Below are 24,122 nucleotides of genomic sequence, written 5' to 3'. Positions count from 1 at the left end.
TTCCGTCAGCGTACGATTCGCTTTGTGAGTCCACAAGTGTAACAGACAAATCACAGGAATTTGAGGGAAGGCAGGACAGAAGGAGAAAGATGCTGCACTAAGAGAAATAACACAAAAACTTTATCGTACGTAGGTGAAAACGGCATAAACATACAGCGTTCTGCCCATATGTTCGCACGGCCATAGCCAGCAGATTTACGTTCGCAGTCTTAGAGGTAAGTGAAATACTGATAGATGTGAGTGCACACTTCGATTTTATGCCGTATAAATTGTGAAGTTGTCAAACTTTTGAAGCTTTGTTGCTGTTATAGTTCGTAAAACAATTGCATGACATAGTTACTTTCAAATTTTTTGACAGAAGCTATGAAATGCAGTTCTTTGGAAGTTATGAGGAAGCGATGTACTATACACTACCCTAAACAAATTGTATAAAATGCGTTAGTAAAATAATAATGATAATATGTTGTTATTAAGAACCGAAATCCAAATCCACGCCTGTGTGATGCGGTTTACGGGTTATGGAATTTAGTGGCAACGGAATGCAATCCTGGTTGGAAGCCCGAACGTAAGCCATCTTTCTTTATGGTTCATATTGTTTTATTTACCATAAATTTGTCTGTACGAACAATACGGTAAACTACCCAACCTTTGCAAGTATTGAAACTATTCCTGAGTGACTATCGAATAGTTTTTCTTGGTGTGGAATTCCTGGAGAATGAGGTACCAGATGACTTGAACTCGGCTGGGAATCGTTGGACGAAAGACCCCGTAGTTCTCCTGAAACGCTGTTGGATAAATTTAAAGAACCTATATCTGAAGAAACCTGTGCGAGCATTATGCTACCACAATGGGATACCTCGCGTAAGGATCAAGAGAATAACGTAAGACAGCAAATACTCTTAACGGGTTTGCGGAGGAAAGCGGCGCTATTGGTACCCCCTACCGGAGATATGCATCAGTTTTAATGCTCAGCGGTTTTGTTACCGCGCAGCTCCTGGTTCCATAGAAGTCTTAAATAGCCTTTCGCTATTGTTCCTTCTATGGTTGGTGTGTTCTTCTTAGAGAAATTCTTTTTGTTGACTTTGTTGCTCTGCACTGGAGCTTTGAGGTGATTCGTGAGTTACGACTTGCTTACTCAAGCCGTAACAGGTCTGACCATCGTGTGGATTTCTCGCTTGCCCTGTGTTTTTGTAGAAATTTTTGGGTTTCCTAAACCGGCTCCTGAGTGGTAGTACGTCGGCGAAAGACGTGTAGGTCCTCCGAGGTAAATCTCGTGGGAGGTGGAGTGCAAATTTCAGAGCCATGTTCTGGATGGTCTGAAGGCGGAATAGGTTGGTATCAGCTGTGTTTCCCCATCCTACCGCTGCACATTCCAATAGGGGTCGTATTGCTGCTTTGTACAGCATGAGACTAAGTGGGCAGGTAGCGTTGTTGTAGGGTTTAGCGCAGGGTACAGTAACCGTAGCCGATCTTGTGCTTTCGCCCTCGCCTCTCCTATATGTTGGCGTCACGTCAGACGTTCGTCTATCGTGACGCCAAGGTATCTGACTCTGGCACTCTACCCTACTGGACATCCACGCACAGAGGTCGGTGGTACTCCCGGTGGAATGTGTCTTCCTGTGATAATGATGGCCTCTGATTTTCGGCTTTGTACGATAGACGCCATTTGATGGCCCACTCCTTTAGGTTGTCTGTGGCCATCTGTCGTCGCCTTTGCAGGATGTAAACTGCAGTTTGATTGGCTCTATGCGCGGAAGGTCAGCTGTGTAAAACTAATAGAGGGTCGGGCCAATGACCGAGCCTTGTGCTACACCCGTGAATATTCGACGCTCCGTAGAAATTCCACTAGCAGCCCGAACGTGAACGTCCTGTCCTGCAGATAGCGCTGCAGGAGACTCACATGCGGCGTCGGAAGCCCCAGTACAAGAAGTTTGTAAGGGAGGCCGTCGTGCTACACGGAATCAAAAGCACGAGACACGTCGAGCAGATGAGCGCCGAAATATTCGCGTCGGTCAATGGCTTAGAACGCCTCTTCCATTAAACGTAGTAGTTGGTGGACCGTCGAGCGGCCCTGGCGAAAGCCGAACTGTTCCTTTGCGTATGATGTCCTCGTCTTCAATATGCCGGTGGAGGCGCTGAATCTGTAATCTTTCAAACACCTTTCACACCGCTGGCAGTAGGCTCATAGGGGGGTAGTTCTTAGTCAAGTGGATGTTTTTCCCTGGCTTGGGAAGAGCTACCACCGCTGCGTGCTTCCAGCAGCATGGGAATGTTCCAGACTGCAGTATGGTGTTGAATGTATTGGCTAGAACATCCGCTGCTGTTGCCGGTACTTGTATCAGCAGGGTGTTTGTTACTGAGTCGGGGCTTCCTGCCTTCTGCTGTTGAGTGTGCGAAGTTGCGCAGCGACTTCGGCTGAACTGATTGGTGTGATCGCTTGGTCATCAGCTCTCCCTGCCAGGAAGATGGGGAGGTGCTCCCTGACGAGCTGTAAGTGGTCGGCGTCCACAGGGCCTTCGGTCAGCGTAAAATTAGCGGCGAAAGCGTCTGCCAAGGCGTTTTTCTTCGCATTCGGATGGCTAAAGTAGTCAGCACCGACCTGTAAGGGTGGTATTTTCATCGATCGGCGCAGATAGCTTTTGACTACCTTCCAGGCGGTGCCGTTCAAATGGTTCAAATGGCTCTGAGCACTATGGGACTCAACTTCTGAGGTCATCAGTCGCCTATAACTTAGAACTACTTAAACCTAACCAATCTAAGGACATCACACACATCCATGCCCGAGGCAGGATTCGAACCTGCTACCGTAGCGGTTACGCGGTTCCAGACTGAAGCGCCTAGAACCGCACGGCCACACCGGCCGGCGGCGGTGCCGTCTTCGACGTTTAGTCGTGCTATTTTATCTGTCCACTCTTGCTGCTTGTGGGCATCTACAGCCGCCTTGATATGGCGCCGCATCCGGTTTAATGTTCTTTTTATCGTCGGGTTGCTTGTCCTTATCCACTCTCGGTGTAGACGGTTTTTGGACGTAATTTCGTCCACGATGTGTGGGGGGAGCTGTTGTGGGAGCCGCATAAAGGCCTTCCGCGCGTGCGCTGTGGGCAGTGATTGTGCTGCCAGAAGCTCCTGCGGTTAGAAGCTGAATTAAATCTCAGCATGCCCTGCGACGGGTCATGCATCGAAAGTTCTTGTTTCTCCGGTATTAATTTAATGACAGCCAGTGCTGGATTCGAGGCGGCACTTATTTGCAAACCTGCATCCCTGTTGACAAGATTGTCCGCCGTACGGATATGTATCGCCTCCTTAAGCACACAGTACCAGAAAGATGACGCTGAGGAGAAAACTTCAGTCTTCTTGTAAAACATGCGACGCCCTGTGTGTAGGCAATGCTCCGCTACTGCTAATTTATCAGGTTAGTGCAGGCGTGTATGGCGATGGTTTTCAACACAACGTTCTTGCGCGGATGGGCATGTCTGCCTAATATAATAAGATTTGCCTTGTTGGCATGGGATCTTATATACGCCACGTTTGCTGATGCCAAGATCGCCTTTGACCGAACACAACAAATTCCTCATTTTGCTGGTGGCCGAAAAACACTCTTGATGTCGTGTCTCTTGAGGATTCTCCCTATTCTTGAAGACATGCAGGCAAAATACGGCAAGGACACCATTGCAATGGGTACCTTTCACAGCTTCATTTGCATCGCTGCGTTGAACTTGCTTAGAACTGAATGTATGGCGTATCTGTCTGTCAGAATAGCCATTCTGTTGGACCACCGTTCTTAGGCATGTGGAGTGCATGAGTGTGGAAACATTTTCGAGGTTTTAGCCGCATTTGTTTGCTTTAATAAGTGTAAGGGCGCTGATGACTTCGCCGTCGAGCACCCACAAGCTATAAAAACACACACGCATGGGGCTAAGTGTACCTCGTTCCAGTCCTCTCACCAAAGAAAAATTCCTGGCAGTACTAGAAATCAAACCTGGATCCTCCACACAGCAGCCAAAAAATGGTTCAAATGGCTCTGAGCACTATGGGACTTAACTGCTGAGGTCATCAGTCCCCTAGAACTTAGAACTACTTAAACCTAACTAACCTAAGGACATCACACACATCCATGCCCGAGGCAGGATTCGAACCTGCGACCGTAGCGGTCACGCGGTTCCAGACTGAAGCGCCTAGAACCGCACGGCCACACCGGCCGGCCACAGCAGCCAGATACGCTGATCACTGAGCTATGGAGGCGGATCTCCTATCATGTGGAGTACTCAAAACATGAGATCATATACAGATCGTTAAAGCTATGATTTGTGTGTCACGCACAGATCCCTGATCCAAGGGGGGGGGCGGGGGATATTATACTAAAAGCATTTATACTTTCCATATATCCATTTGCACATATCTCAGGTAGCCTGCAAAAAGTAAAGTAGCATCAAAACTTCGAGTCTCTAAAATGGCAAAGATTCTAGAAAATTACAAGCTGTGTTGAAGACTAGATACTTTCCAGTTACGACCCCACGTGGATGACCCTGCGGTCTGACTGGCTGCAGATAACGTTCCAGCCGGATAAAGGTCCCTACAGTCAAGCTAATCATGCCCCTGGCCAACAATAAATTCGACTCGGTTCGTGAGTCAACTGATATAACTGCCAAATGACAGTAAGTTGAGTGAGGCAAATCAGGTAGAAAAGACCTTCCACAAAGTAAAAAAAGAAAGAAAAGAAAATAGATGGACAGTCTTCACCAAAAGGAGACCGAAGTGTCTGTAAGTAGCAGCATTCTCTCCATTTGTACGTTTATGTAGCCCTGGTCTGAAAAACACGTTGTTCACAACCCTAGCGGTGAATGCCCACTTTGATTTTTTTCACATTAAAAAATTAAGACGTTGTCAAACTTTGGGAGTTTGTTGCTATTATAATTATTAAATCAATTGTATGTCACGCTGAAAGCTTATGTCTTCGGACGAGTGCTCTTCAAATTCTGTGTAACTCTGAGCTGCAGTTTTTGGGGGTTATGTTAAAGCGATGTGTTAGGCGCTGACGTAAACAAAATTATTATTATACTAAAATTTTTATTGTTAATCATATAAATCGCAGGCATCTGTGGCACCTTGGAAGTGTTGATGTCGACAGATTGCACTTGATAGACGGGGAGGAGGACCAGTAACAAACTGTGACCCACCTCCCTCTCTCCCAGAATCGTTCCCTGAATTCGTGCCTTCACTGTGTCATTACATACCTCATCTGTGATATAAAGTTAATAGCAGTTACATGTATTATTTTTTATATCACAATTTTCGTAAACGTTGGTGCAGGTTTAGATGATACAGTGGATGACTTCTTTTATTTTTTTTCAGATTAACATAGGAAATAAACGCTACAGATTATGAGAATCTCATCTTTTTTTTTAAAAAAAAAGAATAAACCCCTAAATGGCCGTATTACTGTATCTTCTTCTGGACTGCCTAGATTTAGGCTTTTTCGCCATTATCGAGTACTATGCTAAAAGTTCTTAGGCCATTTACACGTCATCTCTGGTAAACTCAGCCCAAAGCAGGTAAACAAGAGTCTTTAAGATTTTAAGACGGTACCAGATATGACGTGTTAAAAGTCTAGGAACTTTTAGCAGTGTACTCGATAATGGCGTAAAAGCCGAACAAAGGTATGTCTCGAATTGCGTATCACATTACTGCAGTTTCATGGTGTTTGCGAAGATTGTCATTCGAGACCTATTCATTGGCTGTAAGGCGTAGTTCCGAAGAACCGAGACGTCGGAAATGGCAATGTCTTACAGTCAGTGTTTGTTTTCCGCGTAATGTCGCCTTGTGCCGTCCAGCGTAATAGAAATACTTCCGTGTTTGTTGTTGCAGTTTTGGGTGTCACATGACCTCAGCGCTACGTTGACGCTGTGCAGTCGTCCAGATGAGCTTCTACAGGTTATGGCTGCAGCAAAGCCCACACGTGTTCGCTTTCATTGGCTATGTGAGTACCGTTTTCTGATAGTTACATTTACCATTAATACATTAGAACAAGTCAAATTATTTTAAAATTAGCATTTAGAGCGTAAACTGATTTCCTTCCGGCCATATCCACGCGGCGCAGTCATAACTGATTTTAAACATCGTGTGGCATATATGCTGTTCCCATTAGAAAGAACAGTAATTATTCAGAGAAATGACCTGAACCAAAATTGTTATTGCTGTAGTTCAGACGTTGCCGATAATAAACTCTTGAACACTTTTATCGTCATTATTAAAGCGTTTTTAAGTGTTAATACTTGTTAAAGTAAGAAATTTACAACCAAGTGCTTTTCACCAAGTTTAAAATAGTTCAGAATACCGATAGACTGAAGCTGCCGCTAGCGGACGTCAGCTTTGGCCCGTAACACAATGATTACGTGGCGTGTGAGGCAATACATGCGGAAACAGAGGTTTAACAAAACGATGACATATATACGCGTATTTTGCTTCTCTGTTAATTTTTTTGGATTGCAGTTTATGATGACAGTGACCTGTAGTAAAAGCTCGAGGTCTAGCTTATACTAGGTGATCGTTTCGTTATGATGTGGCGAAGCCAACGGAAAGTGATATAAAAATTACCATAATTTTTGTTATGGTGTGGATTATACTCACTGTATTTTGAGGAGTGCTTTATGTCTGGCATTTTGATACTTCATGAGTCATAGCAAAGAGGTGGTATCAGTAGATTTATTATTTCCATGACATTTTAAATTGTATTTAACGTAATACAGTGTTTATTATCCGCATACTGGAACTGTTTCGAGCATTGTTTCATTCCGTTTGTAAATGGAGTCATTCTTCACGATGGTTGTTGCAAATTGGATGTATATACGAAAAATCTTCAACATGTTGAAGATGAACATTGAAGCATTTTGAAGGTAAATAAAATATCGTCCTTAAAAAATACAGTAAGTAGTTCACTTCTCGTGTATTTAAAAAGGCGTTGTGTACTGCAAGATAGCTGCTATATGGAGAAGATCTAGGAACTAGTTTCGGTCACTGTGATAATCTAGTAGACGTATTAACATAATCATCTCTTAAGAGGAAAAATCGCGGACGACAGGTGCAAGAATAAAAGATAAATTTACGCTACATTGAGCATGACGAATCTGTTGCTGTGTTGGTATTCAGCAAACAATCTGATCTTGCAGATAGGAACAGCACAACCCTAACGTGATACGTCAAGTTCTGTCTTGGAAACCATTCGGAATCAAAGCACATTCGTGCAGGAACTTTTTGGCGCCATGCGACCATTTGTCACCTGGAGCTGTTGTCAGCGACACATTTGTTTTCCGCTATGAGCACACTCAGAATGCCCGATATCTAGGCCAGATCAGAGCATAGTTTTTTAGTCCTTTGTAAACAGAAGTGTTTCTATTTACGAGATAAAGCTCGACCGCTTTCAGTGGTAGAAACAGTCTAGTGTATAGTTGACTAGTTTAATGCTTCAATAATGAGTGTGGGCCGCCTTGATGCAAAACAATTTCTTCTCTAAAGTAGTTTCAGCGAAAATATCACTATCATCTGTGGATACTCTTTATTCTAAAAAATGCAAAATTAGCATCATTACGGAGCATTACAAAATCATTACATGTGTACTGTTTGGTTCCAGATGCTGTATTGTGTGGTTAGTTTTATAATAACTTTTACTTTTGAGTCACGATGTGATTTGTATGTTTATTGCAATTTTTCGGCATACAGCATTTCATCTACAACGGCATGAGCTGCTGTTAGCAAATATGAAAATGTGAACTTAAACACGTGTTATACTACTGGAAGTTGCGATAGTGTTGTGGACACAATTTTTGGTGGGCATTAGCTTGTAACGTAATGTCATGTACTCATATTAGTTTGTCGGCTTTTAGTTGGTCTGAACCACAGAAAAACGTAACTTAACATCCTGTCACCCCTCTGCATATGGAAGAGCAATTTTTATTATTGAGCTTAGTTGTATAGTCCTCTACAAATGGACATGTAACCACATACACTCAACCTGCTGAACAAAATAATTCCTTATTTCATGTGAAAACTAGTAATTTATAAATTACAACGAAATATAGGTCAAAAGTTCAGATTCAGAATGATGCAAAATATGTACTTTATATTTCGTCGCGTTTTGTCTTCTGAAGTGCGTCCTTTCGCTGTCACAATAGTTCCTTGTACAGTGGAACTCGCTCCAGCGGACACCTGCATACAGGTATACACTGCGCAAGCCACCGTACGGTGCATGTCTGAGGATACCCTGTACCATAACTAGCCATTTCCTTTCCTGTTCCACTAGCAGATAGGGAGCGTGGGAAAAACGACTATCTATATGCCTCCGTAGGAGCCCTAATTTCTCCTATCCAATCTTCGTGGTCCCTACGCAAAACGTATGTTGGCGGCAGTAGGATCGTTCTGCAGTCAGCTTCAAATGACAGTTCTCTCAGCTTTCTCAGTAGAGTTCTGTGAAATTTCGTCTCTAGGGATTCCCACTTGAGCTCCCGAAGCATATCCGTAGCACTTGGATGCTCATCGAACCTACCGGTCACAAATCTAGCAATTCGACTCTGAACTTCTTGGACGTCTTCCTTCTACCCGACCTAGCTCGGCTCCCAAACAATCGAGCAGTACTCGAGAATAGGTCACACTAGCATCTTATATGCGGTCTGCTTTACAGATTCTCCCAGATAACCTAAGTCGACCATTCGCCTTTCCTACCAGTCCTCCATGCTCGTCTCGTTTCACGTCGCTTCCCAGCGTTACGCTCAGATATTTAAACGATGTGACTGTGTCAAGCAGGACACTACTAATGCTATATCCTAACAGTACGGGGTTGTTTTTCCTACTCATCTTGTATCAACCTACAGTCACTGATCTTAGATACCTTCCTGTACACCACAGTATCATCGGCGAACAACCGCAGATTTCTGCCCACCCTCTCTGCCAGAGCACTTACGTATATAGAAAATAGCAACGGTCCGATCACTCTTTCCTGAGGCACTCTTGAGGTTACCCCTGTCTCCGATGAACACTCGCTGTCGAGATAATCCTGGGTTGTATTACTTTGAGAAGTCTTGCAGCCAGTCGCATACCTGGGAATCTTTTACGTACACACGTACCTTCCTTAAGTCTGCAGTGGGGTCGTTTCGAATGCTTTCCGGAAATCTAGGAGTATGGAATCTGCCTGTTGCCCTTCATCCTTAGTTTGCAATATATCATGTAAGAAAAGGGCAAGCCGAGTTTCCTTTGAGCGAGGCTTTCTAAAACTATGCTGATTTCTGGACATGAGCTTTCAGGTCTCTACGAAATTTATTATATTAGAACTCAAAATATGCTCTAGAATTCTGCAGCAAACCGATGTTAAGGATATTGGTCTGAAATCTTGCGGGTCCGTTCTTTTGCCCTTCTTAAATGCTGGAGACATTTGCGCTCTCTTCCAGTCGCTTAGCATTTTGCGTATCAATGCTAACTAAGGGGCCAGTCACTTAGAGTACTCTCTGTAAAACGGAACTGGGATTCCATCCAGACCTAGTGACTTGTTTTCAATCCTCTGTTGCTTCTCTACGCCAGAGATGCTTATTACTGTGTCATCAAAATGGGAGTCTGTCCGATGGTCACACGACGGTGCGTTTGTACGAGTCTCCTGCGTGAACGATTTCTACGTGGAATTTAAAACTTCGGTTTTCATTTTGATATCTTCTGCTGCCAAACCTCACTGATAAACGAGTGACTGGATGGAAGCCTTAGACCCGCTTAGCGATTTTACATAGGACAAGAATTTTTCGGTTTCTCCTCCAGATCTATAGCCGTGGTATAATGTTGGTAGCCGTTCTATGCTTCGCGCATAGATCTTTCCACAGACGCACGAATTTTTGCTAATCTTCGCCCGTGGTCGTCTTCGGGTGCTATTTTGAACCGAGAGTGCAACAACTTTTAGTTCATCATTTTCCGAACTTCGTTATTAAACCACTGTTGGTCTTTTCCGTCCTTCCACATACTAGGCACATACTTGTCCAGAGTACGATTTACAATACGATTAAACTTTGCCCATAATTTATCTATGTCCACCATTCTGGAACTGGATTATTGCACTTCATTGTCTAAGTGAGATTCTAACAACTGCCTATCGGCTCTTTCTGGCAGAAATACTAGCCTACCCCTATTGACTGACTTATTAACTTTTGTAACCATAGCCGCCATGATATCGTGATCGCGAATCCCCGTCTCTAGGCCTATACTGACACCATCGATAAGGTCCGACCTGTTTGTAGCTACAAGGTCCCGGATACGTCCATTGCATGTGGGCTGCCGAACTAGTTGCTCAAGACAATTTTCGGAAAACGTGTTCAGATGTACTTCAAAAGATTGTTTGTATGTACACCCTGCAATGAATCCATACACGTCCCAGTCTATGCTCGGTAGGTTAGTCACCACCAATTAGTATTGGATGATCTGGGTATTTATGCACAACTGACCATAGACTTCTTTTGAATGACTCTGTAACTGTCACTGCGGAGTCGGTTGGTCGGTAATGGTTCAAATGGCGCTGAGCACTATGGGACATAACATCTGAGGTCATCAGTCCCCTATAACTTAGAACTACTTAAACTTAACTAACCTAAGGATATCGCACACATCCATGCCCGAGGCAGGATTCGAACCTGCGGCCGTAGCAGCAGCGTGGTTCCGGACTGAAGCGCCTAGAACAGCTCGTTCATAGCACCCGGCATGGTCGGTAAAAACATCCAACAATTAACCTGGCTTCACGTAGACCTGTCATGCGCAACCAGATAACTTCAGTAGCGCACTCAATTTCAATCTCAGTAGATACACTATTTTTGTCGATTGCAATAAACACTCCCCCCTCCTACAGCGTCTAATATGTCTTTCCGATAAACATTTCAAGACTCGCTAGATATGTCAGAGCTTTCTACTTCTGGTTATAGCCAGCTCTGTCCCAAGAATAATTTGAGATTGAGAACTTTCCCGGAGGACAGTAAATTCGAGAATTTAGTTACGAATACTTATACAATTTACTGATAGAATTCTTACAGTCGAACTGTCTTTACTCTGAACGCAGTCTGATTTTCTTATATGCGTATCGACTGGCGAGTTTTCATGAGAATACCTCAAACTCACGCTTAACCTAAAAAAAAAGTTTACGCCACAAGTACACCAGAGTAGCTGCTTCCTTTCTGTAGTGCACCGCTAACCTATCAAGGGGAGTCCTACAAACCCCACCTGATAACGCAGGTCCAGAAATCTGCAGCCAATACCGCCACAGAGACGACAGAGCCTCTGGTTGAGACCCTCAACTCGGCTCCAAACCAAAGGTTCCCGATCAACTCTGTGAACGATGCTACAAATTGGGAGCTCTGCCAGCACCCCGCGTGCGAGACCAGCACTCTTCACACCTCCGCCAGTCGCCTGTAAGAACTGAGGATGACCTCAGAACTTATGCAACAGGTATCGTTGGTGCCGACGTGAGCCACAGCTTGCAGACTACTGCACCCTGTACGCTCGATAGCCGCAGTCGAGGTCGCCTCCACATCTCGGATGAGCCCCCATTTCCCCATCCATCCACCCCTCCCCCCCATCGGCAGACATACTGAGTGCACATTGGCTTTCAGGTCAGCTCACAACTCAATGCCCCACAGAACTTTTATCCACAACACAACTGCAGCGTAACACTGATGTAAGTAAGTTCATATATCCTAATATGTACCTCATACTGCTGCAGATGACATGCTGTGTGCCAAAAAACGGCAACAAAAGTGGCTCATCCCGAAAGCAAAAGAAGCATTATAAAACTATTCACACAATAGAATCAAATAGTACACATGTAATGATGTTTTGTAACGATGCTAATTTTGCATGTTCTATAAAGAAGAGTACATACTGATCATGGCGATATTTTCGTTGAAACTAATTTGGGGAAGAAATTAAACACAAGTGCTCAGCGTTAAGGAGGACCCAACATCCCATACGATTTTTTTACGCAAATAAAGACCAGCAAAAGAGTTTCCAATGATTGTTAATCCTTCAAGACCGAGACGCTTCATGTGGAGAACTAACGAAGGTGTTTTTACCGCGAGACGCAACAAAAATTTGAGGCTGTTCAGTAGTATCGATGTGAAGTTACACAATGTAACGCGGCCAATCAAAGTTTCGTTTCATTCATTTGGTTATTCATTTTCTGATCATGGATTTTGAATAACGTAATAGGTGAAAAACAAATTATTCAATCATTCCCTTCCTATTTATGTTAATTTTTGTTTTGTTTCTGGACTTACCGGTAATAAAATGAAATAATAATATGCAAAATAAAGTTACAGCTACAATAGGACGAGCAATACCGTAGTGACTTATATGAGACATAACCGAAAACCAATTACGTAGCAACAAACTCTATCAGCCCTCAGATATAGATGAGTAGCTTTTGTTATTGAGCATTGCAGGATGTCCCTCTCCAAAATGGGGATGTAACCACGTACAGCCTTTCCCCCTGCGGGTCCGGGGTAAGAATAGGCCCGAGGTATTCCTGCCTGTCGTAAGAGGCGACTAAAAGGAGTTTCAACCGTTTCGGCCTTACATGTGATGGTCCCCCTTGGGGTTTGACCTCCATTTTTCAAAATTCTACAGAAGTACGAGCCTTTTGGGGAAGGACACCTTACGTGGTGTACCACTGGTCCTCAGTGCACTAAGACCTTCGCACTCAGCATTGTAACGGCGTTGTAACCATACCCACTATTCCTCAAATTGGGCCTAAACGCCTGATGGGTTGTACAAGTTACTCCCATAGTGCGTCCCCATCTGCACCTACGATCATGATGGACTTTCCATGGCACCAGAAATCCAGCACGGTAGCCAGCCCGTTGTGGTGGGGTCGTCATGTACCCTCTAGGTTGTAGCCCCCTGACAACACAGGGATCGTACTGCCGATACCTGAGCTGCACCCTCCCCACGTCGGCCAAGGAGTAGATGCCCGTCTCCTTGGGGCACCAGGACTCCCGGCAATGGTCTTCCTGCCAGTTGGCCCTTGCTGCAGCTGGGTGGCGCCCGTGGGGAGAGCCCCTGGTCGGAGTGGGTGGTATCGGGGCGGACGTTTCGCGGATGAAACGTCACCACGTATCAGGTCGCTCTGCGGCCGAGTCTTTCAAAAGAAAAGGTACCGTTTCTAGTTCTGGTTCTCCTGCCCTTTCCCCCTTGGCCACTCCATGGGAGGAGGGACAGGCCCGCCGGCTTGGGGCGAAGTACTTCCCCCGCTATTTAGTCTGTTCTCGAACCGATGGGGGGACATTCGCCACCTCCAAGCCCATGTTCTTTGTTCAGCACATTGAGGACATCTTCGGGGAAATCGAGGCTCTCAGCAAGATGCGTTCAGGGTCCGTTCTTATCAAGACCACCTCCGCCACTCAGTCGGCGGCGCTCCAGGCGTGCGACCGCCTAGGGGACATCCCAGTGTCCATTGTCCCACATCTGGCACTAAATAGAACGCAGGGGGTTATTTTTCATCGTGACCTCCTGCTACAATCTGATGAGGAGCTCAGGGCCAACCTGGAGCGCCGAGGCGTGCATTTCGTCCGGCGAGTCCAGCGCGGCCCCAAAGACCGTCGCATCGACACCGGGGCCTTTATCCTCGCCTTCGAGGGGGACGTTCTCGCGGAGAAGGTAAAGGTGATGTGCTACCAGTGTGACGTGCGACCTTACGTCCCGCCTCCTATGCGCTGTTTTAGGTGTTTGCGCTTTGGGCACATGTCGTCACGGTGTGAGGCTGAGCCCCTTTGTGGCGATTGTGGACGTCCTCTTCCTGAGGAACATACATGCACCCCACCACCTCGGTGCATAATTGTCCTGGCGTCCACTCGCCTAGATCCTCAGACTGCCCCGTATATCAGAAGGAGAAGAAGATTCAAGAAATCAAATCTTTGGATCGTCTCTCTTATTCTGAGGCCAGGAAGAAGTATGACCGCCTCCATTCCGTGCCATTGACCACTTCGTTTGCCTCAGTTGTGTCCACTCCTTCCGCGGTATCCTCAGCCCTATCCTGTCCCCCCTCCGCCTCCTCCGCCCATCAGGGGGCTCTACCTCCGCGCCCCCTGCGGGTTCGGGGGTTAGAATAGGCCCGCGGTATTCCTGCCTGTCGTAAGAGGCGACTAAAAGGAGTCTCACATGTTTCGGCCTTATGTGATGGTCCCCTCACGGGTTTGACCTCCACCTTTCTAAATTATTCCGAAGAGCGAGCCAATTGGGGAAGGGCGCCTTACATGGTGCACTGTATCCGTCGTGCAATTAGACCTTTAGCCGGCTTTCTCGTCGTTGCAATGGTGTCCCGCTCCTTTTCGATCTCTTGAGCGATTACCACGCTGCACTCTGCAGTGTTTCTTTTAACTGCGACGACGACCTTGGACAGTTTTGCACCTAAGATCCAGCACGGTAGCCAGTCCGTTGTGGTGGGGCCGCCATGTACCCTCTTGGTTGTAGCCCCCTGACAACACAGGGATCGCTCTACTGATGCCTGCGCCGTTAACTCCCCACGTATGCCAAGGAGTAGATGCCCATCTCCTTGGGGCATCAGGACTCCCGGCAATGGCCGTCCTGCCAGGTGGCTATTGCTGCGGCTGGGTGGCGCCCGTGGGGAGGGCCCTTGGTCGGAGTAGGTGGCATCAGGGCGGATGACCCGCAATGAAGCGTGGTACATCGTCTCTCGCTGGTGGGCCTCCGCCAGCAGTCTCTAAGCGATCGAGGTCTAACCTCAACGGGAAGAAATTTGATCCGAGATCGTTTCCCTCCCTAGCTACTCCATGGGAGGAACGTCTTGCTACAACAGGCAGTGGAGAATATTCACCCCGATACCTCGTGTGTACGCGGGTTGATGGAGAATCTTTTATGTCAACCAAGCCCCAGTTTTTTGTGGAGCATTTAGAGGACAAGTTCGGGGAGGTGGAGGGCTTGTCAAAGATGCGCTCTGGTTCTGTGCTCATCAAAACGGCATCCTCTGCCCAGTCACGGAGGTTGCTAAATTGTGACAAGTTGGGGGATGTTTCCGTTAGCATCACGCCGCATAAGAGTCTCAACATGGTCCAGGGTATTATATTCCACAGGGATCTTCTTCTGCAGTCCGACGATGAATTACGCGCCAACCTCGAACGACGAGGTGTTCACTTCGTCCGGCGCGTCCATCGGGGTCCGAGGGATAATCAGGTAGCCACCGGTGCCTTCATCTTGGCCTTTGAGGGTGATGTATTACCCGAAAAGGTTAAGGTGATGGTTTACCGTTGTGATGTGAAGCCATATATCCCTCCTCCGATGCGGTGTTTTAAATGCTGGAAGTTCGGGCACATGTCATCTCGCTGTACTTCCAGCATCACGTGTCGGGATTGTGGACGTCCTGCGCATCCTGATACTCCATGTGCCCCGCCTCCTATCTGTGTTAACTGCGGAGAACACCATTCCCCCTGCTCGCCGGACTGTCGGATCTTCCAGAAGGAAAGGAAGATAATGGAATATAAGACCCTGGACCGCCTGACCTACACCGAGGCAAGGCGGAAATATGAGCGGCTACATCCTGTACCCATGACGACTACCTATGCCGCTGCTGCAACACCAGTTCGATCTCAGCTCTGCCAGAATTCACCGGCCCCCTTGGTTGTGGGGGGCACTTCACTCCCTGTTGCTCCTGCTCCATCTACTTCAGGAGCAACACCTCCCCAACCACCGGGGACATCTGTTCCCCGTTCACAGCCGGAGAAGCGTGGGCCTTCTTCGGCTCCTCTCGCCCGGAAGGGGTCCCTTGGGGCCCTCCCATCCCAGGCTTTGCCCAGTGCCAAAGCGGACACCCGCAAGTTTGCCAAACAACCACCGGTCGCTGGTCGTAGGGCGTCGCGGTCGTCTTCAGTCCCTGAGACTGACCCAGTGGCGCCCTCCCAGCCAGAACCACCAAAGGCACAGCGAGCAAAGCAGTCGAAGAAAAAGGCTCCCAAGAATCCTGAAATTGCGGTGGCACCTGTCCCACCGCAACCTTCTCCCTCTGCGTCCAAAGATGAGGTGGAGATTCTGGCATCCGCTGAGGACCTGGCTCTCGCCAGTCCCTCGAATGCAATGGATGGCCGTAGTGCAGGTGGTGATTCAGTAGCAGCAGGGGCCCCGGAGGCGTAATCTGCCTCCCCAGTCCCTTCACGCCTTTCCCATCCATGGCCAATACCATCCTCCAGTGGAACTGCAGCGGTTTCTTCCACCATCTAGCTGAGCTCCGCCAACTTATCAGCCTTCACCCTTTCTTCTGCATTGCTCTCCAGGAAACTTGGTTTCCAGCAATGCGAACCCCTGCCCTCCGTGGCTATCGGGGTTATTATAAGAACCGAGCAGCTTATGAAAGGGTGTCTGGTGGCGTCTGCATATATGTCCTTCACACTCTGCACAGCGAGTCTGTCCCTCTCCAGACGCCTTTAGAGGCTGTCGCTGTACGGGTGTGGACGCCACAGGCTGTTACCGTCTGCAGTATTTACCTTCCACCGGATGGTGCTGTCGGGCAGCATGTCCTGGCTGCTCTGATAGCCCAACTGCCGCCACCTTTCTTGTTGCTGGGCGATTTCAATGCCCACAACCCTCTATGGGGTGGGACTGTCTCCGATGACCGCGGTCGTGCCGTGGAGCATTTGTTGGCTCAGCTCGACCTTAGCCTCCTGAACACCGGTGCTCCCACACATTTCAGTGTGGCCCACGGCTCGTTCTCGGCCATCGATCTCTCTCTTTGCAGCCCCGGCCTTGTCCCATCTCTCCACTGGCGAGTGCATCCTGACCTGTGTGGTAGTGACCATTTTCCCATCTATCTGTCACTGCCCCAGTGTCATTCTTCTGGGCGCCTGCCCCGCTGGGCTCTCCACAGGGCTGACTGGCCGAGTTTCACTTCCGCGGCAACCGTTGAGTCTCCCCCGCAGGGTGACATTGACGAGGTGGTCCGTGACTTAACCACGTCCATCATTTCGGCGGCCGAGGCTGCCATCCCCCGCTCTTCTGGACTCCCTCGGAGGAAGGCTGTACCCTGGTGGTCGCCGGAGATTGCTGAAGCTATTCGCGGCCGTCGGCGGGCCCTCCAGCGTCATCGGCGGCACCCGTCTCTCGAGACCCTCATCGCCTTTAAGAGGCTCCGTGCCTTCGCCCGTCGTCTTATTACACGGCGTAAGCAGGAGTGCTGGGAGCGGTATGTTTCATCCTTGGGCTCTCGTGTCTCCCCCTCGCTCGTGTGGTCCCGGATACGGCGGATTTATGGACACCAGACCCCTATGGGTGTACCTGGGCTCTCCTTGGACGGCGCTGTTTGCACGGACGCTGCTGCCATTGCTGAACAGCTTGCCGCGCACTTTGCAAAGAGCTCTGCGACTGCCTCTTATCCCCCCGCCTTTCGCTCTCTAAAGGAGCGCGCAGAGCGGACGCCGTTATCCTTCCACACGCGTCGTTCTGAACAATACAATGCTCCTTTCAGCGAGAGGGAATTCCTCGCTGCCCTCGCCGATTGCCCTGATACAGCACCAGGACCAGACTGTATACACGCGCAGATGCTGAAGCATCTCTCCAGGGACTGCCAGAAACACGTTCTCGCGGTATTTAACCGCATTTGGAGCGAAGGCGTGTTCCCGTCGCAATGGCGAGAGGGTCTTATTGTCCCCATTTTGAAGCCCGGTGCGGACCCACTGGTGGTGGACAGCTATCGTCCCATTACCCTCACCAACGTTTTGTGCAAATTGCTCGAACGTATGGTGGGGCGGCGTTTGTGTTGGGTCCTTGAGTCGCGCGGTCTCCTCACTCCATCCCAGGGTGGCTTCCGTCGGGGCCGGTCTGCAGTGGACAATTTGGTGCGGCTGGAATCAGCTGTCCGTACGGCCTTTGCCCGACGTCAGCATCTCGTTGCTGTATTTTTCGATCTGCGGAAAGCGTATGACACCACATGGAGGCATCACATCCTCGCCACGTTGCATGAGTGGGGTCTTCGTGGTCAGCTCCCGGCTTTTCTTCAAAGCTTTTTATTGCGCCGCTCTTTCCGGGTGCAAGTCGGTGCCACCTCTAGTTCCTCTTATATACAGGAAAATGGGGTCCCGCAGGGCTCAGTGTTGAGCGTCTCCTTATTTCTGGTGGCTATTAATGGTCTGGCTGCAGCAGTGGGGTCGTCGGTGTCTCCTTCTTTGTATGCCGACGACTTCTGCATCTCATTTAGCTCCACGACTACGGGAGTCGCCGAACGCCGGCTGCAAGTCGCCATTCGCAAGGCAGCATCGTGGGCTCTGACTCACGGTTTTCAGTTCTCTGCAGCCAAGACTCGAGTTATGCACTTCTGCAGGCGTCGGACGGTCCACCCTCATCCTGAACTTTACCTCGACGGCCACCTGCTTGAGGTGGTGGACACTTGCCGCTTCTTGGGACTCGTGTTTGATGCCCGGCTCACATGGGTTCCTCATATTACTCAGCTGAAGCAAAAATGCTGGCGGCACCTCAACGCCCTCCGCTGCCTTAGCCACACGTCTTGGGGTGCAGATCGCTGCACGCTGCTGCGGTTGTACAGAGCCCTTGTGCAGTCCCGGCTTGATTATGGGAGCCTGGCCTATGGGTCTGCGTCCCCCTCAGTGTTGAAGTTGTTAGACCCCGTACACCACTGTGGGGTTAGGCTTGCCACTGGCGCTTTTCGCACCAGCCCCGTGGATAGTCTACTGGTGGAGGCCGGGGTTCCCCCGCTGCGGATTCGCCGCCATCGTCTGCTCGTCGACTATGCTGTCCACGTTCATTGCTCGCCAGATCATCCCAATCGTCGCCTGCTTTTCCCTGCTATGGTCCTCCATCTGCCCGAACGGCGACCTAGGTCTGGGCTTTCCATAGCTGTCCGTGTCCAGTCCCTGCTGTCAGACCTGGGGTCATTCCCTCTTCTGCCTCCCTTCCGGGTCCGTACACCTACGCCTCCCTGGTGTTTGTCCCGGCCGTCCGTCCGTCTGGATTTGGCACAGGGACCTAAGGACTCGGTTCCGCCTGTGGTCCTCCGTCGCCGTTTTCTTGCGCTCCTCGAATCATTTCCGGGCTGTGAGCCTGTCTACACGGATGGTTCCCTGGTTGATGGTCGCACTGCCTACGCTTTTGCGCACGCTGCCCATGTTGAGCAACGCTCCTTGCCGGCTGGCTGCAGTATTTTTACTGCAGAGCTGGTGGCAATCATGCGCGCTCTTGAGCATCTGCGTTTCTGCTCAGGTGGGTCCATCGTCATCTGCAGTGACTCCCTGAGCAGCCTTCAGGCCATCGACCGCTGCTATCCCTCCTCTCCTCTGGTGTCCTCCATACAGGAGTCTGTTTCCGCCATTGCCCGTTCTGGTCGTTCGGTGGTCTTGGTTTGGACGCCCGGTCATGTTGGCATCCCAGGGAACGAACGTGTCGACAGGCTGGCTAAAGGGGCGATCGACGCCCCGGCTTTGGAGATCGGCCTTACGGCTCGCGACCAGCAGATGGTGTTGCGCCGTAAGCTGATTGGGATGTGGGCTGCTGAGTGGCGTGGCATGACAGCCCCGAATAAACTGCGGGCTGTCAAGGAGACGACCGCCGTGTGGCGTTCCTCCCTGCGGGCTTCTCGCAGGGACTCGGTGGTCCTGTGTCGGCTGCGCATCGGCCATACGTACCTGACGCACGGCCATCTCTTGCGTCAGGAGGATCCCCCCCTGTGTCAGTGTGGGTCCCGGCTGACGGTCGGCCACATTTTGCTGGAGTGTCCTCGACTGCGCACACTCCGGCGATCTTTTAATCTCCCGGGCACTTTGGCTTTGGTTTTATCTGACGATGCCTCCATGGCTGATAACGTTTTAAATTTTCTCCGTGGTAGTCCGTTTTATGGTTCGATTTAGGGAGGTCCTGCACCTTTCCCTTTCTGTGTCTTTTGTCCTTGTGCCTGTTGCTGTTCTGGTGTGCCGTGAGATGGTTGACTCTTTCCCTTTTTTGTTGTCGTGGTCAGTCAACCAGTCTCCGGCCATCTTCTTCTCTTCTATTTCTTTCTGTCTGGTGTTCGTCCGTACTCTTCTTTTCTGTAGTGTTCGTTGCCTAATTTGTGTTCTTTAGCACCTGGGGGGGGGGGGCAGTCTCCTTCCCCCTTGGGGTTTTATCTGCTCTGCGACTTTGTCTCGCTTGTTTTTGGAATGGGGGACTGATGACCTTCGCTGTTTAGTCCCCCTTACACATCCCAACAACCACCACCATCTACCTCCGCCTCCCAAATCCCTCCCTTCCAAATCCTCCTCCCCCGTGGCCCCCAGCCCCTCTGCCCCAGGGGCCACCCTTCCTCCTCCTCCTGCCCCCACGCCACCTGAGAAGCGATCCTCTTCTCAGGCGTCCATCGGGGAAACGTTCCGGACCCCAGCTTCCGAGGTCCGGCGTTCCAAAACAGACCCCGCGCGTGAGGACCTTCTTCGGCTCCAGCCCACCATCCCTGTGCCTCCTCAGACTTCCAAGAAGGCCTCCAAGAAGAAGTCTCTATCCCCCTCTCCACCCCGGCGCGTTTCGTCTGACGCTCCATCCGTGAGTCGCTGCTCCCGGCCGTCCTCAGTTTCGCCGGGACGCTCTGCTGCCAGGCGCTCAGCTGGCCTTTCGTCGGCAAACGATGCTGCCCCTCCTACACAACCAGGGACAGCGGCCGCAGCTGGCGACGAGTCGCTGGAACCGGATCCGCCTCCCGTCGGTTGTAGCGTTGTTCCCTCGCAACCTGGCCCTCCGCAGCCGTCGAGGTGACCAGCTCTTCCCCCGTCTCGTTCCCCCAACTTTTTGACTAGCGATGGCGTTGTTTCATTGGAACATAAGAGGTATTCGATCTAATTGGGAGGAATTACAACTGCTCCTCCGCCTGCACTGTCCGGTTGTCCTTGGTCTCCAGGAAACCAAGTTGAGCCCGACTGACTGTATTGCCTTTACCCACTATACCTCGGAGCGGTATGACCTCTCCCCTGTGGACGGTGTCCCAGGTCATGGTGGGGTCATGTTGCTCGTTCGGGACGATTTCTATTACCATCCCCTCCCATTGACCACCCCACTCCAAGCAATAGCTGTCCGCATTACTCTTTCTGCTTTTACTTTTTCAGTTTGTACCATCTACACTCCACCGTCATCTGCTGCTAGTCGGGCTGACATGATGCACCTGATCGTTCAGCTTCCCCCGCCGTTTTTATTGTTTGGCGACTTCAATGCCCATCATCCCCTTTGGGGCTCTCCTGCATCCTGTCAAAGAGGCTCACTCTTGGCGGATGTCTTCAACCATCTCAATCTTGTCTGCCTCAATACTGGCGCCCTGACTTTCCTCTCGGACTCTACTCATACCTACTCCCACTTGGACCTCTCGATCTGTTCTACCACTCTTGCCCGTCGGTTCGAGTGGTATGTCCTTTCTGACACCTATTCGAGCGACCACTTCCCCTGTGTCGTTCGTCTCCTGCACCACACCCCATCCCCACGTCCTTCGAGCTGGAACATACTGAAAGCTGACTGGGGACTTTACTCCTCCCTGGCGATCTTTCCAGACCACGATTTTCCCAGTTGTGACAGTCAGGTCGAATACCTCACGGCTGTTATCATCAATGCTGCCGAACGTTCCATTCCTCGTACTACTTCTTCTTCACGTCGCGTTTCTGTCCCCTGGTGGAACGAGGCTTGTAGGGACGCTATCCGTGCTCGACGACGTGCTTTACGCACCTTTCGCCGCCGTCCTACGTTGGCGGAATTGTATTGAATACAAACGACCCCGAGCGCAATGCCGTAGAATCATGAAAGACAGCAAAAAAGCTTGTTGGGCCTCTTTCACCAGCTCCTTTAACAGTTTTACTCCCTCTTCCGTCGTTTGGGGTAGCCTGCGCCGGCTGTCGGGCATTAAGGCCCACTCCTCGGTACCTGGCCTGACCTCAGGTAATGAGGTCCTTGTTGATCCTGTGGCTGTCTCCAACGCCTTTGGCCGCTTTTTCGCGGAAGTTTCAAGCTCCGCCTATTACCATCCAGCCTTCCTTCCCAGGAAAGAGGCAGAAGAGACTCGGCGACCTTCCTTCCACTCGCTGAATCTGGAAACCAATAATGCCCCCTTTACTATGCGGGAACTCGAACGTGCGTTTGCACTGTCCCGGTCCTCTGCTCCGGGGCCCGATGCCACTCACGTTCAGATGCTGGCACACCTTTCTCCGGCGGGCAAAAGCTTCCATCTTCGTACCTACAATCGCGTCTGGACCGAAGGTCAAGTCCTCATGCGTTGGCGTGACGCCGTTGTTGTTCCTATACCCAAACTCGGGAAGGATAGACACCTTCCTTCTAGTTACCGCCCCATTTCTCTTACAAGCTGTGTCTGTAAGGTGATGGAGCGCATGGTTAATGCTCGGTTAGTCTGGATTCTTGAATCTCGACGGCTACTTACCAATGTCCAATGCGGCTTTCGTCGCCGCCGCTCCGCTGTCGACCACCTTGTGACCTTGTCGACATTCATCATGAACAACTTTTTGCGAAGGCGCCAAACGGTAGCCGTGTTCTTCGACTTGGAGAAGGCTTATGATACCTGTTGGAGAGGAGGTATCCTCCGCACTATGCACAGGTGGGGCCTATGCGGTCGCCTGCCCCTTTTTATTGATTCCTTTTTAACGGATCGAAAGTTTAGGGTACGTGTGGGTTCCGTATTGTCCGACGTCTTCCTCCAGGAGAACGGAGTGCCTCAGGGCTCCGTCTTGAGCGTAGCCCTTTTTGCCATCGCGATCAATCCAATTATGGATTGCATTCCACCTAATGTCTCAGGCTCTCTCTTTGTCGATGACTTCGCGATCTACTGCAGTGCCCAGAGAACATGCCTCCTGGAGCGCTGCCTTCAGCGTTGTCTAGACAGCCTCTACTCATGGAGCGTGGCAAATGGCTTCCGGTTCTCTGAAGAGAAGACGGTTTGTATCAACTTTTGGCGATATAAGGCGTTCCTTCCGCCATCCTTACATCTCGGTCCCGTTGTTCTCCCATTCGTGGACACAACTAAGTTTCTGGGGCTCACGTTGGACAGGAAACTGTGTTGGTCTCCACATGTCTCTTATTTGGCGGCCCGTTGTACACGTTCCCTTAATGTCCTCAGAGTTCTTAGCGGTTCATCTTGGGGAGCGGATCGCACTGTCCTGCTTCGCTTGTATCGGTCCATAGTCCGATCGAAGCTGGATTATGGGAGCTTCGTCTACTCGTCCGCTCGGCCATCCCTCTTACGCCGGCTCAACTCCATCCACCATCGGGGGTTACGTCTTGCGACCGGAGCCTTCTACACTAGTCCTGTCGAGAGTCTTTATGCTGAAGCTGCCGAGTTACCATTGACCTACCGGCGCGACGTACTGCTGTGTCGGTATGCCTGCCGGCTGTTGTCAATACCCGATCACCCCTCTTACCAGTCCTTCTTCGCCGATTCTCTCGACCGTCAGTACGGGTTGTATGTGTCTGCCCTGCTGCCCCCCGGAGTCCGCTTCCGTCGCCTGCTTAGACAATTGGATTTTGCCCTCCCTACCACGTTCAGAGAGGGTGAGAGCCCGACACCACCTTGGCTCCAGGCTCCGGTTCATATTTATCTCGACCTCAGCTCACTCCCGAAGGAGGGTACTCCGGCTGCAGTGTATTGCTCACGGTTTGTCGAACTTCGTGCTCGATTTGCCGATCACACCTTTATTTACACCGATGGCTCCAAAATTGAAGATGGTGTCGGCTGTGCCTTTGTCGTCGGGGCCGCCACCTTTAAATACCGGCTCCTCGACCAATGTTTGAGCTTTACGGCCGAGCTTTTTGCTCTCCATCAGGCCGTTCAGTATGCCCGCCGCCACCGCCATTCATCGTATGTACTCTGCTCTGACTTACTCAGTGCTCTTCAGAGCCTTGGAGCTCCCTATCCGGTCCATTCCTTGATTCAACGGATACAGCAGTCCCTCCATTCTTTCGCTGATAATGGTTCTCCTGTCAGCTTTCTGTGGGTTCCCGGACATGTAGGAGTGCCTGGGAATGAGGCTGCGGATGCTGCAGCCAAGGCTGCAGTCCTCCTGCCTCGGCCATCCTCCCATTGTGTCCCGTCATCTGACGTTCGTGGGGATATATGTACGAGGCTTGTGTCGTTGTGG

The 24,122-nt window shown here is 50.0% G+C and overlaps 1 protein-coding gene across 3 annotated transcripts in view; it reads left to right on the top strand.

Moving 5' to 3' along the window:
• The window catches only part of LOC126248381 (uncharacterized), a 597,430-nt gene that overhangs the window by 464,258 nt on the left and 109,050 nt on the right, over positions 1-24,122 (top strand). For all 3 annotated transcript variants that reach the window (XM_049949322.1, XM_049949321.1, XM_049949320.1), the window contains one exon: positions 5,866-5,977. In XM_049949322.1, the coding sequence (XP_049805279.1) occupies positions 5,918-5,977 (60 nt within the window). In that variant the 5' untranslated portion in view covers positions 5,866-5,917. The remainder of the gene's footprint in view (positions 1-5,865; positions 5,978-24,122) is intronic.

The sequence above is a fragment of the Schistocerca nitens genome, chromosome 3 (genome assembly GCF_023898315.1).
Source record: "Schistocerca nitens isolate TAMUIC-IGC-003100 chromosome 3, iqSchNite1.1, whole genome shotgun sequence".
Lineage (NCBI taxonomy): Eukaryota > Metazoa > Arthropoda > Insecta > Orthoptera > Acrididae > Schistocerca > Schistocerca nitens.
This window is presented reverse-complemented; position numbering and strand designations above follow the sequence as displayed.